Source organism: Pithys albifrons, chromosome 10 (genome assembly GCF_047495875.1).
Source record: "Pithys albifrons albifrons isolate INPA30051 chromosome 10, PitAlb_v1, whole genome shotgun sequence".
Taxonomy (NCBI): domain Eukaryota; kingdom Metazoa; phylum Chordata; class Aves; order Passeriformes; family Thamnophilidae; genus Pithys; species Pithys albifrons.
The window spans coordinates 3,028,257-3,045,311 of record NC_092467.1 but is presented as its reverse complement, the minus strand read 5'-3'; the positions used below and the strand labels follow the sequence as shown (position 1 = coordinate 3,045,311).

Below are 17,055 nucleotides of genomic sequence, written 5' to 3'. Positions count from 1 at the left end.
TAAACCATGTCCTCAAGTGCCACATCCACATGTTCTTTCAACACTTCCAGGGATGGGGACTCCACCACTTCCCTGGGTAGCTGGGCCAGTCCTCGACAACCCGTTCCATGAAGAGACTTTTCACAATGTCCCACCTGCCCCTGCCCTGGCCCAGCCTGAGGCCATTCCCTTTCCTCCTGTCCCTGTTCCCTGGAGCAGAGCCCACCCCCTCCAGCTCCCCCCTCCTGGCAGGAATTGCAGAGCCAGAAGGTGCCCCCTGAGCCTCCTTTGCTCCAGGCTGAGCCACTTCAGCTGCTCCAGCCTTCTTCCCAGCTTCACTCCCTTTCCTGGACATGCTCCAGCCCCTCAGTGTCTCTTGTTATGAGGGGCCCAATGCTGAACCCAGTTCAGATGCTTCAGATCAGATTTTTAAAAGCCAGTTTTCAAAATGAACTAAAAGTCTTTTTTACACAGCAGACAGCAACCTGCACAACTCCTCAGCAAAGCTGCTGGGGGAGAGAAGACTTGTGTGGATTCCAGGAAAATCAGGGAAGCTTCTGCAAGAGAACCTTAATGAAGCTAATTATACCAAGGGTTCATCCAGCTCAGAGTCCCTCACTGAAGGCAGCCCAGGGGCTGGAGGGGGTCAGAGGAAAGTGCCACATGCTTACCCTGTTTGTATTTTTCCTTCATATCTCACTGTGATTGGTGTTCTTCCCAATACTCCCTTAGGATCAGGCATTAGCCCAACCCTAACACAATTTCAAAGCATTCCTGGGAAGGAAGATGAGAGGGGAAAGAAGAGAAATCAGGAAAAAGTCAAATTTTTACAGAGGAGAAATGGCACAGAATAAGGAATACTCCTCCTAAATGGAGGGAGCAAAGGCTCAAACTGGAGAAAAAAATGGTGTCCACAGTTTCTGTAGGAGAGCCCCAGCAGGGAGCTCTGCCTGGAGACAGGACAGCACGTGGAACAGGAGCACCTCCCAGCCACCATCAAGCTCCCTTCTCCTGAGGTCCCAGCTAGTCCCAACCTGGCAAGGGCCTGGAGTGGAGGGGCAAGGAGGTTCCCCAGCCAGAGTACCAGGAAAGTGGCCCCTGGGTGTTCTCAGCACAGTGTAACAGAGCCATGGAGAGCCTTCCTCGAGGATGAGAGTTTTCACTACCCTTTCACAGAAAGGGTCTGCCACAGGAACTACATGGCAAGTACTCACAGACAGAATTTGGCTCTCATCACAAAGATATTTCTTCAGCTGGAAAGAGCAGCAATTTCTGGACCATCTTCACTGTGGAACCAGTTGTTTCCAACACTGTCCCCTCACAGCAGGGGCTGACCCTACAGCAGGAAAGGAACCCTGGACACGGGAAGGACACACATCTGGCATTTAGTTGCCTCTGTGATCTGAGATCTGCAGTAGACATCTCTTGAGGAGTTGTTAGTAGCATTGCACATTCCTTAAGATCCACATCTTCTATGGATATGTCTTGGAGCACCAGCCCTGGCTCCAGATGTGGAGCAGCTGCTGTGGTCAGGATGGAGCACAGAGCACTACAGGACATGGCCAACAGCAGGAGCAGCACATGGGGGTCACAGGAGTCAAACCTCGTGGCTCCTGGCCACCTAAGACCTGCACATGCAGCTTGTAGGATGTGCAGGATTGGCCAACTCTGACCTACATTTTCCAGGCTGTTAGGCTGGAAAAGGGGAGGAGGTTGCCTTGTTTTTCTCTCAAAGCTCCCTTGCAAAAATCAGGACCTGCTCCAAAGCCTTGCAGGAAGAGCCTTATCTGATGACACTTCAACAGGTAAGTGCAGTGTAGCTAAGCCAGAGGGCAGGACCAGCCAGCTGTGATCCTGAGAACAGCTGGATTACTCTGGAATAAGCTGCTGTAAACACTGACTCTAATACAAGCAGGCAAACCTCCAACTCCTCCCTTTCACTTAGGCCAGGTTTCAAACTGTGCAGAGACTGCTGTGACCTGGGCTTTAGCTAGGCCAGGTCCAACCCCAGGAGCTCTGGCTGCTGGTGCACCGTCCCAGGGCACGGGGCTGTGAGGGAGGACAAGGACCAACACCACCCTGGATGTCCCCTCCTTGCTGCAGAAGCAGATCCCAGAGCCAGGGCCAGGCAGGTGAAGGTGGCTTCCATCCCACAGCCTCTCATTTCCTTTGGAGAAGCAGGAGCAGTGAGGAAGGACATCTCCTGGACTTGCAAGGGATGTCCACAGCTGACTGTGCCAAGAGCCACTCACAGGAGCTGCTTCTCAGCTCCATCTTGGCACATTTTGCAACCAGGGTTGAGCTCTGGGGACTGGAATGCTCCCAACACTTCAACTTGTTTATCTGAGCAGCCTAACTGCAATGGAAATGCATCTTTAATTCCAACAGAGGGGACAGCAACTGGGAGAGAAGCAGTGGCACAAGCTATCAAACTTGAAACTTCTTGAAGAAAAGATTTCCTTTTTTTATCACTAAAATAGCCCAAAATTACAACTGTTCATTATCAAAGCATCAAAAGTAGATGAAGCAAGTAAAAGCTACAAATTCAAAACAGGATTAAGCAAGATTAGGGATCATTACAAGCAGAGTCATAAAACTGGTTCCCTCTGTAGATGTTTCCACTTGTTTTGAAAGCCATTATACTTAAACAGAATTTTAAAGTTGCAAGACAAATTTTACAATGCTTCCTTTGACCCAGTTTCCTACCAAGCTCCTTTCTGAAAACCCAGAAGAGGGGAGATGGTATGGAAAGAACTAGTCTGCAAGCATTTCTCTTCCACCATACTGCACTTTGGGATTCTGATCATTTTTCTACAAGTTCTTGCACTGTCATGGAATCCAGGAAGGGCTCTGCAGTTTGGGTGGCATTTGAGTAGACTCAAAACTAAACATCTACTATATGGAGACTCACTGGACCAGAAGCAAGGTCCTTTCCAAGAGCTCCAGGCAGAGAAATGATTTTACAAGGTCTGAAATCAGCAGAAAGCAAAGCCATTTCAGTCCTCACCAATGCCATGCAGATTTTGTGGTATTTCACCTTGTAATGGGTTTACGTGACAGGTTTTGGTGAAAATCACAGGATGGTTTGGGTTGGAAGGGACCTCAAAGCCCATCCAGTGCCACCCCTGCCATGGGCAGGGACACCTCCCACCAGCCCAGGGTGCTCCAAGCCCTGTCCAGCCTGGCCTTGGACACTCCCAGGGATGGGGCAGCCACAGCTTCTCTGGGCACCTGTGCCAGGGCCTGCCCACCCTCCCAGGGCAGGACTTCTTCCTGAGCAGTGTTTTTGTCTCTCTTTGTACTGAACTGTTTTCCCGCCAATCCAGCAGGGCCAGGTGGCTCAACTCCAACCACGTGTCCCACAGATGGTACAAGGGAGGCAGCAGGAACACCAGGAGGAGGAAAGGTGTAGGGGAGAAGGTGGTTTTGTTGTGTTTCTAACTACCCTACGCTGTAACGGTTAATTGGCAATAAATTGCAGTAATTTCCTCAAACTGAGTCTGTTTTGCCCATGTCAGTAACAGGTGAACCATCTCCTCTGTCCTCATCTTGACCCAAGAGCATCTCATGTGTTTTCTCCTGTGTCCTGTTGATGGACAGGAGTGACAGAGAGGCCAGGCAAGGCCACACACCTCACCAATCTTCAACCCTGCAAAAGGTGTAGCCAGAAGAGCTGAGCACAGTGGATAGACCAGCCACTAAACCAGAGTCTGAACCTTGGTAAAGGTACAGCTGCATCACCTGGATGTTGATGGGACAGTAACCTGGAGCATGAGAGTCACACTGACAGGGACCCCAAAAAACCAGTGAAACCAGTAAAGAAAGCACTTCTACATTAAGGCAACAGTAAATGGGCAGATACCTGAAATAAGAAGGGACTCAAATGAACTGCTGGAAAAGAGGGGGGTCTGCTCTCCAACTTTTTTTGCCCCCCTCCCAACCCTGCTGGGTCACGAGTTCTTACAGTAAATCTCATTTATCACCCCCACACATGCATTCAGAGAATGACAAACTGCTCTAAGCACACCAACTTCCTTCACATATGAAAAGCATCTGCATGGAAAATTTCTGTGATGCAATTATTGCCATTTTTGTTTATTTTGATGTTCTCTATCAGTGAGTAACAACAGCAGCTGCTCTAGCTCAGCTACTCAGATCCTGGGATGACCAAGACTCACATTTGGTTGGTTGCTTGTCTCTGTCAGATCACTTCTCAAAAATGTTGAACTCACAGACACAATGGGAAATCACAGCCAAAGAGAGAGGGCTGGAGGCAATCCCAGCTCCAGTTTTATTGTGTTCTTCCAGCCACACAGCTCAGCCAAGGCACTAAAAATAAGTCTTGAATCAGCAGAGTTGCCTGAATGAACTGTTCACACAGGGACTTGCCTGTGGAAGTTACAGTGTAGTGGGCACCTTTGACACAGGTTTAAGGATGACATAACCATTTATACTCCCCATTAACGAAGATGTCAATAAATCTTGAAAAACTGGCTTAAAATACTTCAAATACTGCCTTGGCCTCCATGCCCATCCACAGAGTGGGACATCACACCTGCCAGCTGAAACTCCTTGAGCAGAGGTAGAGCTCAGAGCCTTAAGATGAAAAATATCACACAAAGCACTTCAGCATATTTAATAAACTTAGATTTGCCAAGATCTTTCAGAGTAAGTCTTGGGAAAACTGATATGGGAAAAAAAACCAGTAAAAACATTATACATGTTCCCCCAGGCCCTCATCACCACCACAGTGTAAAATGAACTCTCCTTCCCCCAGAGCAGTCCCTGTCTACACAACCTGGAGCAACAACAACAGAAAAAATGAGGAGCAATCCACCAGAAAAGACAAGAGCTTGGTAGTGCCCATAGTGGCAGAGTGTCCATAAAGGGTATTCAGGTACCCAGCCCAACCAAGTGGGTCATGTGGTCTCTCACAGCCACCCTTCCTTGCACTGATTCCTGTCCTTGAGATAAGAAACTTTATAGAAAAGTTCATAAATTCCTTCACCAGGTTCCAGTTTGGGCAAATCAAATGAAAAAGGGAAATAAATAAGCATATGTGTTGGCACAATCACCTGTAAAGACCCTTCAAGCACCTTTCCTCAGTGATGAACACGATGACTGATTTGATCAGGCAGACCCCAGGCTCCAACACACCAAGCTTTGTACACAGACAGGAAATAAAAACATGTTTCTTTTACCCAAAATAAAAACAGACACAAGGATCTGTTTCTCTCCCTTTGGGGGGTTTGCCAGGACTCCAAGGATCAGCCCCAGGAACCTGGAAGCTCCCTTGGAGATGTCCCAGACCGTGGGTGCCTCAGGCTATGGAGCTCTGGTAGCTGCCTCTGACAGGAAACCAAAGCAGGTTTCAGTGGTCCTCAGTTCTGACAGGTTTTATCAAAGTGAAACAGTCTTCCTGAGCAGCTTTTTGGTTTTGATGATTTCCTAAGATAAGAGGGATTTTTTTAGAAAAAAACCCCATAATTACATTGATGGAAAGCATTTGGAATTCATTCTATAGGACCATACTTGCTCTGGTGGACAGAAGTGTCATGGTCTCCTTGGCTCTCTTCACCATTTCCCTACTCCCTTTAGTATCATGTCATGGGGTCCTCACTTGCACCTCCTTTTTTCTCTTCCCATGTGCCCCACACTGTCTCACAAAAGAAAACCTATCTCTCCATTTAACCCATCTTCTTACACACACAGTCCTGTGGGCTCCTTGTTCCACTCTCCCAGCACTTTTCTCGAGGTGTTTTTACATAAAGACTATATATAAACATTTAAATACACACCCCACTGCATCTTCTCTGTCCTTTACCCCACAGGAGATGTTAAATACATTCCCAGTTCCCTCTTCTTCCCTTTTGCCAGGGCTGCCCCTCTCTCCCCTCATACTTGTGGCTCTGAAGATTCCCCTTCCAAGTGTCCCTCCAATTTTAGCATCAACAGTAGACTTGAATTAGGAAACCCACTGTCAACCCACCGAAGAGAAGCCAAGTGTCAGAGCAGCTGCTGTGGTTTGATCCCAAAAGCAGCTTCCAAGAACTGGGAAACACCTGCGTGTCCTACTGGGACAGCAGGAGCTGGGCACCCTCACAGCCCCAGCCCTGGGCTATGCCAGGCTCTGTAGGGAAAGGGAGAGGTGCTGGCAGCAGGGCAGGCACAGCCGAGGAAGTGGGAATATTCTTACTGCAGATTTGGCCAATATTGTCTCCCTCTTCCCCCCTTAAGAGCAGAGAAGAGTTTTCACGGGTTTTCTTCCTGGTGGTTTCCTGTTTAGCTCCAGCAGCCTCCCAGAAAGGGGAAGAAGTGCTGCTGTCATGTATCTCCCCCACCACAAGATCTGCTGACCCATTTTGGGTTGGTTTTTTTAATGGTTTTTAATTTTTTTTCTCCTTACTGCACTGACTCAGCAGAGCTCTGGGCGTCTTTCTTTTCATGTGCTGCCACCACCAAACCACAGCCCTTTGAGGCAGCAGCAATTGCCAGTTCCACTGGGCTCACCCAGCACCTCTGAGTGAGCCAAAAACCTAATTGGAGGGGTTGCCTGTTTGGAAGCAAATTGTTTACAACTCACTCAGCTTTGTAGGATCAATGGAAAGAAGGAGTGGCAAATCTGCCCTCTGAGTGAGAGACAGTGAGCAATGACACAGGGACACTGCCCTGGCTTGAACAAGACAGACAAAAAACCACCACCATCCCAGTGACAATCATTTAATGTGTCATCACCTCCCCCTGCCTATGGCAACAGCTCATGGAAGAAAGAGGCAAAATAGAAAGAGAAATACTCACGCATGTCACCAATGGCTCCCTTGGTGACATTTGTGGCTTTCCTTACTGTCACAGTGAATATGTGTGAGTACTGGTGTTCCACCTGGAAGTCAGAGAGTTAAGAGGTGATTAAGCTCCAGAACAAAAAAAAAAACCCAAAAAAAACAAACCATCTATCAAAACAGGTTTCATTCTGTCCAAAAACAGAGAGAGAGAAATCACCCAGTCCAAACGTAAGGGAAACTCATACTGGATAGAGCATCTCAGAGCTGAAATGCACCCTGCAGCTTTACTGGGAGGTCAGACCTTGCACTGGGGCTGCTGGATTTTCCTGCAGCCACACCTACTAATCTCAATGAATAACACTCCTCCTCTCCACACAACCTGCTCCAAGGCATTTAGTCAGTCAGGGACATTTGGGTATGGGAAGGAAAAAATAAAAAGGGCTTCTTTTACAGCGTGTCTTTGTAATTACCTTCCCCTGGTGAAAAGAACAGGAGGAATTATTTCCAGTAACGTATAACAGAACATGTGTTCTGGAGCAGGTAAATGCATGCTGCACACACAAGGGATACAGTTAGGGATGCATGGAGTGCTCCTGTTAGCACACAGCAACATCCAAAGACAGAGAAAGCATCCTTGAGACACTGTAAGGAAGGCGAAAGGCAACCTGTTAAAACATTTACCAGCAAATTTCATGCAGTTTCTGGAGGTTCCTGTTTCCTGCAAAGCTCCAGCACACACAGCAGGAGCTGCCTAAGAGAAGGTCTCTCCTGAACAAACCAGGAAAGTAGGAAAAAAGGTGAAGTTAAGAAACCAAACTAAAAACCTTAATAAAAAGTGGTCACCAACTCACATCTACTGTTGCTTTACCTACATAGCTGTGACAGTGCCCAGTGCATATTGCAGGGCAGACAGCACTGGCCTCACAGGGACACAGCACAGAGGCTGTGGCTATATTGGATGTGCTAAAGGCAGGATCAGGTCTCCCACAAGTGCCTCTCAGCCTTTCCACCTACACTGCTATCTGAAAAGCCTCTCTTAGGACACCAGGGCTGTCTGGCTGCCCACCGTGCCCAGACACTGACTCACACCCTGGTACAACACATCTCAGCCTTGCATTTCCAACCCTGAAACAGGCCTATTTTCTATCTTTTCCTAACCACTCATTAACTTAGTGAAATACATTAAAATAAACACAGAGTATCAATCATTGGGACCAAAACAACTCGCCAAGTATCAAAGGTCTTCCAACATATTCCAACCAAAAAGAAAAGAGGGAAGTACCAGAATCAGGAAATTCACTGAAATTTATTTAAAAATCTCAGACAATACCCTTGGTATGGGACATGCTTATTAAGGCTGTCCCTGCTGCTTTCTTGCTGTTTTCTCACATGGACATTTTTTTTCAGAACTGGTTGTTCCAGCCAAGCCTCATTATTTCACATCTACAACTCACCCAGAGTCTAGAACCAAACTGGACCCCTCTAATAAAAAAAAAATAGTATCTTATAGGTTACATATAATACCCTCAAAAAATAAAAGAAAGAAAAAGTCAAACCCAATCTTCTAAAGGCATCCAAAGTGGCTTAAGTAATAGCTGAGTCAGGGTGCATTAAAGAGCAACTCAAACGATACCAACTCAAATTCCTCCAGAAGCCTGAGGTCTGCAAAGGCACAGCCACGTTCCCGTGGCAGAGCACCCAGGAGAAACTGCCCACAGTGATACCAGGGCATGACTTCACTGCAGCCACTGCCTGGGGCAGCTTTCCCTGGCTGTGATCATCCCACATTGTGACACTCAGAGGCTTTGTCCATGACCATCTGCCCAGCAGCACATCTCAGCTCCAGCATTCCTCCCCTGCCAGCTGCAGGAGTTGTCTGGATCAAAGACCAAGTCAGCAATGCCAGCTATTACCTTACAAGTGGGGCACTGAAACCATCATTGCTCAGCAAGTGGTTCCCCAGCCCCAGTAGGAGTGGAAAGCAGGGTCTGCCTGATGCTCCAGAGGGACTGTTTGCTCCAAACCCTGCAGAAAGGGTTTACATGTGGGAGCCCAGAGCTCTTAAGAGCCAACACCTGTTTAACAGCCTGCCCTGTGCTGGCACAAAGACATACCCAGGATGTCATGACATCCATCACCTTCTGCACTGCAGCTTCCAAGGGTGCATGGATGAACGGGAAGGATGATGGGACTTCTCTGTGAATGAATTCCTGCCTCTGCCACAGGGCAAAAAAAAAAGTCCAGTTTTCCATTGCAGTGGGGTAACCAGGGATTTTGGTTTTGTGGCACTTGTGTGAACACAGTTATGTGAAGTTACCCCAGCTCTGTCATTCACCCTGCTCCAAGAATTTTTGCAAGCCGTGCACCTCTCAAAACCAACAGCTCTCACTGTCCCCCCATTTCAGCTGCCTGCTTGAAAATGCTCCAAGTTGCTTCCTCAGTGTGTGCCACCTTCCCACACGTGTCACACTGATGCAGTGTTCCTTTCACAACGTGTCCCTGGCCTCAGTTTGTTCACACACGCTGCTGCATTTCCTCTGTCCCATACAACCTTGTCATTAAAAGCAACAGCCCAAAGTACAAACACACCACCCCTTCTTCTTCCCAGCTCTTAAGAAAGAGCTTGTCCTCACTGGAGACCACAAATCAGAGATCACTGAGCATTTAGCAACAAAGAGGAGGATTAATTAAGGGACATGGGTGTGCTGGATTTAGTTCTCAGTTGATGTGTGAAATTCAGGTGCAATTCTGGTGCCTCAGAGTCCTGGGTGGGAAATGAGGATACCACACAATGTTTCCCTGACAAAAAGCACTCTGTAAAGTCATTCTGTGGCATCTCCCAGTCCCACTCATGACATTTACAGGCCTAAATAAAAGGCCTACCACCAAAAGAAGGCCAGGCCACCACTCACTGGTGCATTCTCATTCCAGCAGTACAGAGATCATCACTATTTCTATTATGAGTTGATAACTGTTTCGCTGATACCATCATAAAAACTCCTTTTTATTGACTTCCAGAGCAACCCCTGTCATTCCAGCTGTTGTACTGCCAGGAAAGTCAAGCTGGTTTAAGATCTGGGAAGCTTTGAAAGGAATGAAGTACACAGAGGCCTGGCAACACCAGGCCTTTCCCCCTGCCCTCACACTGAGGATTGTAATTATACAGAGTTATTAATATTTGGCCCTAATCACACACTTGGAAGAAATTTCTAACTACCAAAATAAATCATCTCCTTTTTAAAAAGAAAAATACACAGCAGTACAGGGAAGCTGAAAAGTCCACATCTCTTCTTACACCAAAATAAACATTTTTCACGCAACTTAAGTGCAATCGGAAATTCAGGCAATTTTCCACTTAGGATGCAGATTCTAAGGGGATTAAAGGGCCTAAATGTTCATATTTTAGAAGCATATTGTGGTTAGTTTTGGGAGTGAGTTCTGAAGACAGCAGATGCCCCCTGAAAACACCACATGAAATGTACTGACTCTGAATACCTCTACAAATCCAGCCCTTGCTACTTTAGATGACTAAGCTGCATTTTCTCAAGTGACTTATGTTCACCCTAAGTCTTGATAAAAATCTGTACATTGCCAACTCCTCAAGTACTTCTGAAAAACAGATGATGGTAAATACATCACTTAAACATTTCAACATTCAGTGGAGCAACACCTGCATTCCTTTAAAAATGGACAACAGGTTACAAATTTCAAAAGCTCACAATTAACTCTAGTGGGAGGTGTCCCTGCCCATGGCAGGGGGTGGAATGAGATGAGCTTTGAGGTCCCTTCCAACCCAAACCAGTCTAGGAGTCAATGCATTTAAAAAACTAAAACCTGCCATCCTATATAACAGCACATAAATGCTTTATATGTGCATTTCACTTCACTTCCTCTTCCTCCATAAATTTAGAGAAGAAAGAAGAACAAAGTTTTCACTATGCCCTCTCTGCACATGAGGTCTCTGAATCCCAGGACTCACAGCATTCACTCTCTACTGGTTCAATACTGGCTTTCACCCGGTGGGTGACTGGGCACTGAATGGGCTCCAGCAGGGCACTGGTCATGGTCCCAAGGCTGGCAGAGCTCAGGGAGTGTTGGGATGATCCTCTCAGGCACGGGGTGTGACTCTCTGGGGATGGTCCTGTGCAAAGCCAAGAGCTGGATTCAATGATCTTTATGAGTCCCTCCCAACTCAGCTTCTGTGATTCCAAGCACCCTGCACAGTCACAGTCCAGTATCTCCTGTTCTCACACCAGAGCTCTCCATCCCTCCAAACTCGCTCCTCCCTCACCTTTGCTTCCCTTCCTCCCAGTAAAATTTCCCTCATTATCTGCTTTCCTCCTTTTTACATATCCCTGCAGTTGTGAGCACACAACCAGCACCACCTTGCCCTTGTGGGGCTGGGAAGATCTCCTGTGGCACAGCTGGGGTTTGCCCCCAGACATGCCAGCCCTGCCAAGGCCAAGGGATTTGCATGGGTTCAGTGTCCCACCTGTGCTATTCCAGACTGCTGAGTCACGGAATGTAACTCCACCAGGGCATTGCCTGGCACACCAAGGCCAATCAGGAAGCCTTGGCACAGACAGACTGCATAAGTATTTCATATTTGTACTTCCTTAATGTTAAGGACACTTGAGCTCACAAGTGGGCTGGACAAATGAAAATATTTACCTGTCCACTTAAGTAATAGATTTGCAGAGTCCGTGCTCTTCTTTCACAGGGTATTTCACCTGAGACAAACATTTGTGCACACACACAAATTTACCTTGAAGGGATTTTTCCCATTGTTATAACATTTATCTCCCATATCAATGTAACCAAAGATGTATTACACATCTTAAGTTTCTAAATCTAAAGCATTTTTGGCACAGTCAGTTCTGTCTGCACCTGAATGCCTCAGTTTATTCCTCAGACCTTTTCATAAAGTGAAAAAAAAAATAAAGAGAACAGAAAATACACAACAGTAATGAAAAGGACTCGCAGAGAGAATCCTTTTGAGACTTTTAATGCCAAATAAAAGATTTTTGCATCGATATGAGTCCGTTGCTTTCTAAATTTCAGTACGAATTTCCATGCAATTTAAATTTTTAAACTAAGAAACCTCAATGATTTCCAGTCACTTTTCAAGCAATTAACAGACCAGCTCTTGCAATGTGTTGCTTCCTGAATCAGCAACACTCACAGCAACAGTTGAGCGTTCCCAGAGGGCTGTAACTACATACACGTTTTATTCACTACATTCTATATATAGCACAGCTCCATTTTATTTATTTCAATATATATTGGTACAAAAGATCTTTCATGTGAACGATTCAATGGAATACAACCGAGTGCCTCAGACACCTCTCCCATAAGGTACAGCTCATTCCAGGCATTCCTTCCAGGAGAGGGCACTGATGCCCAAAGGAGCAAGCGAGTGCAATGTTCTAACACGGCCAAACACAGCCATCGGCTCCACCTCTGCCCTCCCAGCAGCGCCCCCAGGACTGGGCAGGAGCAAACCCCAGGCTGGCATCTGCTGGCTGCCCACTGGTGCAGGGGATGTGAGTGCGTGGGGTGGAAACCACAGCAGCGATAAGGGAGCACTTCAAGGAAGCACAGGGTGTTATTTTTAGCCATGGAGTAGCACTACAAGGCTCTGATAAGGGTGGCTGTCTCTGGAAACACCTCGCTGTTCCTGCAGGCTGCTACGAGGAGCCTGGGATAGGAACACACCTGGTGTGGCTCCAGATTTCACCTGCAGCAGGAATTGCCATGGCAGCATTTGCTTTGGAAAGTCACTTCCAGCAGAGCTATGTGTGATATCCCAATCTCTGGAGGCTGCTGTGCCACTGCCTCACCCCACAAAGGGCAGTTCTGCTCCCATTTCCCTTCTCTTCCCTTGTCCCTCCTTGTCCAGGTACACAAATTGTGCACACGAGGCTCCACTGCCCCCCTGGGCCAGCTCTGACAGCACTGAATGGATTTTCCAATCATTCCATACAATCATGGAATGGTTTGGGTTGGAAGGGACCTTAACACCACCCAGTGTAACCCCCTGCCATGGGCAGGGACACCTCCCACCAGCCCAGGGTGCTCCAAGCCCTGTCCAACCTGGCCTGGGACACTTTCAGGTATGGGGCAGCCACAGCCTCTCTGGGCACCTGTGCCAGGGCCTGCCCACCCTCCCAGGGAAGGATTCCTTCCCAAGAAAATACTTTTGTACTGAACTGTTTTTCTGCCAATCCATTAAGGTCCATGGGCTCACTGATCCCATGGGTTTGACAGCTGCTGTGAGGGATGCAGCAGGAACACCAGGACAAAGGAGGGAGCAGGAGCTTTTGTGTGCTGTTGGGTGGCACAAACCACTTCACTCAGCCCTAGGATGCATTCTGAAGGTTATCTTTGAACCAACTGATATACACTAGTTTGAGATCTAAATACCTAAAATTGTCAATATATCCCTCTGGCCATACTAATGACAAGGGGAAAAGTTGCTCAATAAAGAGAATGACATGAAAATAAATTGTACTGTAAGGGAGAAAGTTAGACACACCGTTTCCTCAAGCAATTAGTAGCAGCTCCAATGTTATGTGCTTATCCAGAGTAACCTCTAGGAGGACACATTATTACAAGAAGTGTATATTATAGAAGACAGTGCACACAGAAGCTTCAGAGCTACTTACCACAATGTGCTGATAAGGATCTATGACAGACATGTTTGCCTTATTTTTATCCAAGACAGCTGTCAAATATCTTTTTCAATTCCACAGTGGACAGGCTTTCCTGTTTTTCAGAGCAGAGTTCTCTAGGAAAGATCCTTTAACTATTAAATAAAGAAAAAAAATCATTAAAATTCTTATGTTCCTTTTAAACTGTATTTTGTTAACAGAGCAAATCAGTTCCTCCACTTTAGGAAGGTTCCCACTATTCATCTGTTTACCAAGAAATTAATTTCAAATAAGCTATGGAGATACAGGAATTTACTTGCCTGAGCTGGAGAAATATCTTGTGCTTATTTCCTCTACCTCAGGGTAAAAGCAGGAATCAAATATCCTGAATTCCAATCAGCCCAGTATTTCTAGGAGTTCTACAGATAAAAAGGAGAGAGAATTATATTTACCCCTTAAATACATTCTACTATCAATGCTTCCATGCATTACAATCCTAGTTAAAAGCAGGACTGGGAACTCTAAAGGAGCAGCAATAATGCCCTCTGTAAAGCTGGGAAGGGAATTCCAGCTGGAGCTGTGTGTGACCCCCTGGCCAGCCCAGCTGTCTGGAGATGCTCAAGAGGCTGTGACAGACCAACTTCAAACCAGCTGGCAGGGTTTAAACAGACACTCCACAGGCCACTGCCTTCTGAACACCTTGTGAAGATCAGGGGCCACCCAAGACCTGCAGCTTCAGAACTGTTTCCAACCAAAGTAAAACACACTAAGAGAGCTTATTCTTTCCTGCATCTCTAAAAAAACATGGGAAGTGCTGGACAGGATCCATCCTCAGATCCAGCAGGACCACAGTCAGACCTGAACCACCACAGAAACTTCAGAGTGAAAAGAAGCAAAGCACCACGTGGGGTTTAGTCTCAAGGCAAAGTTTCCTAATCCTCAGTTCTGAAAAGGCAGAATAAGACCTAAGGAATTATTTGTGTCACTTCCAAACCCCTGACTCTTCAGCAACAACAACAATCTAGTTTTGTTATGACCATTAGAACATTACAATATCCCTTCTTTAATCACAGACTCATTAAGGTTGGAAAAGCCCTCCAAGATCACCATTAACCCAGCACTGCCAGGTCCACCACTAACCCACGTCCCCAAGCACCACATCCACACATTTCTGAACTCTTCCAAGGACAGTGATTCCACCACTTCCCTGGGCAGCCTGTGCCAGTGCCTGACCACCTTTCCTGTCAGCCCTAGCAGTAGCTTGAGGCTAGAGATCACCCTGGATTTATTTGTTTTTATCTGAGGAAGTCTGAATAAGAAAGACTTCAGCACTGAGTGTGCCCAGCCACATGAGTTTTGGAACTGCTGCAAACTTCAAAGGCAATCCAGACAAGGGAATAGGGAGGGCTATCCCATCACTGCCACAAACAGGAAATTTTTAAGCTATAAACCAGAAAATACACGTTTCCCCTAAGGGCACAGCCAACTACCAATAAGTCACAGACTCACAGACTACTCTGAGTTGGAAGGGACCCACAAGGATCATCGAGTCCAACTCTTCAGTCAATGGCCCATACAGGGGATTGAACCCATGACCTTGGCATTATTACAACCAAGTTTTAACCAACTGAGCTGATCTCAGGGTCATCACACTCTTCTTGAGAGGACCCACAAAACCAAGGTGAGGATACTGCTCTGTCCATGGAATTAGGAAAACAGGTTAGGCCTAGGATGAGAAGGCTGGTTGGAGTGATTTGCCTCGAGTCCTAAAGGCAGTTCCAGTTCCCCAGATGATCACTGAACTGGCTTAGACATGACATCATCCTCTCCCTTCCGGTAACCCCCCGCCTCACGTATTTCAACATCTGTAGGAAACACATCTGTGATGCTGCAGGCAAGTCTTTTGGGCTGCAGGGCTGTGCTGAATCCCCAAGCACCATCTCCCCTCCACGCTGGCCAGGGGAAGGACGGTGCAGACAGACAAGAATGCAATCACATCATCCCCACGTGTGTCCCAAACACACCCACCAGAGGGGCAGAGCCCTGAGCGGGGCCAACAGGGCCAGGGAGCCTTGGGGCCATACCCAGAGCCCTACCCTGCTCTTCCATACAGCCCCAACCAACAGCACAACACACCCCAGCCCGACTCACGCTGCTGTGCCTCCAAATGGGAGCTCTTGCTTTGCTAAACAGGGGCAGGTACCCAAAAACAGGCAGCCAGTGCCATTTCAGATCTGTGAGTGCACCCAAGGGGTCCTGGGCTGGCACATGGACATGCTCTTCCAGGAGCCAGTAGGGCATCTGAAGAAGCAGTCATCTGTGTTTAGGTGACTTGAATATTTACCCATGTCCTTTACACTGGACTTCATTCCAATCACAGTTGCTAGACCTTGACATAATTACACCACACCCTCTGCCAGCTCTCACTACATTATCCATGGAGTTTGGGTTAATAGACTCTCTATCCAAAAATCTTGCAGTATCAGAGGAGCCAAATACAGCACTACCAGAAGGTCCCTAATACATCCACCAAGAGCCAAGAGCAAAGTCTGGAAGAATGTTTACTGCAAATATGTGCAGCAAATAGAGTGGTGATCCCAAAATTATCTCTCTTAAAACTGTCCACATACACTGTTCATCCCACAAAGTCAAATGCAAAAGCCTTTATAGAATCATAGAATGCCCTGAGTTGGAAGGATCCACAAGGATCATCCAGTTCAACCCCTGGCCCTGCACAGACACCCCAACAATCCCACCCTGTCCCTCAGAGGATCATCCAATCACTCCTGGAGCTCTGGCAGCCTTGGGGCTGTGCCCACTGCCCTGGGGAGCCTGGTCAGTGCCCACCACCCTCTGGGGGAAGAGCCTCATCCTGAGATCCAACCTGACCCTGCCCTGACACAGCTCCAGCCATTCCCTGGGTGCTGTCCCTGCCCTGGCACAGCTCCAGCCATTCCCTGGGTGCTGTCCCTGCCCTGGCACAGCTCCAGCCATTCCCTGGGTGCTGTCCCTGCCCTGGCACAGCTCCAGCCATTCCCTGGGTGCTGCCCCTGCCCTGGCACAGCTCCAGCCATTCCCTGGGTGCTGTCCCTGCCCTGACACAGCTCCAGCCATTTCCTGGGTGCTGTCCCTGCCCTGGCACAGCTCCAGCCATTCCCTGGGTGCTGTCCCTGCCCTGACACAGCTCCAGCCATTCCATGGGTGCTGTCCCTGCTCACACAGAGCAAAGATCAGAGCTATCCTTTGTGAGGAGCTGCAGCCCCCAGTGAGCTCTGCCCTCAGTCTCCTCTGCTCCAGCTCATCTTCTGCCAATTAAGGGCTGCACCACCAGCACAAAGACAGACCTGCACCCCAGCTGGAGCTGGGAATCCAGCCCTTGACAGATGCAGAGGAAGCCTCTAAGCACATCTGCAAGGACACTCCAATATCACTAACACACAGTGTGTTCTTTCCCTGATATCTGGTGGTATCACACCATCTGGGACTGCTGTTCCAGGGCTGACAGCATTCCTTCCTAAAGGAAAAGCACCCTGCAGGCTGTGCCACTGTAGCAAAGCAGCATGAGCACAAATCCTGTGTGAACAGGTCTTGGAGCATCCGGGGCTAGTGGGAGGTGTCCCTGCCATGGGACTGGATGATCTTTG

At 47.7% G+C, this 17,055-nt stretch overlaps 1 protein-coding gene across 3 annotated transcripts in view; it reads right to left on the bottom strand.

The window, feature by feature from the left end:
- Positions 1–17,055, bottom strand: part of PLA2G4A (phospholipase A2 group IVA) — an 87,193-nt gene that overhangs the window by 57,786 nt on the left and 12,352 nt on the right. The window contains exons 2-4 of one of the 3 annotated variants that reach the window (XM_071565325.1): positions 13,732–13,830; positions 13,427–13,566; positions 6,778–6,859 (exon numbers count right to left, since the gene is read on the bottom strand). In XM_071565325.1, the coding sequence (XP_071421426.1) occupies positions 6,778–6,859; positions 13,427–13,459 (115 nt within the window). In that variant the 5' untranslated portion in view covers positions 13,460–13,566; positions 13,732–13,830. Of the gene's footprint in view, positions 1–6,777; positions 6,860–6,978; positions 7,046–13,426; positions 13,567–13,731; positions 13,831–17,055 lie in introns of those variants that run through there. The other 2 variants (XM_071565327.1, XM_071565326.1) reach the window with 2 other exon arrangements.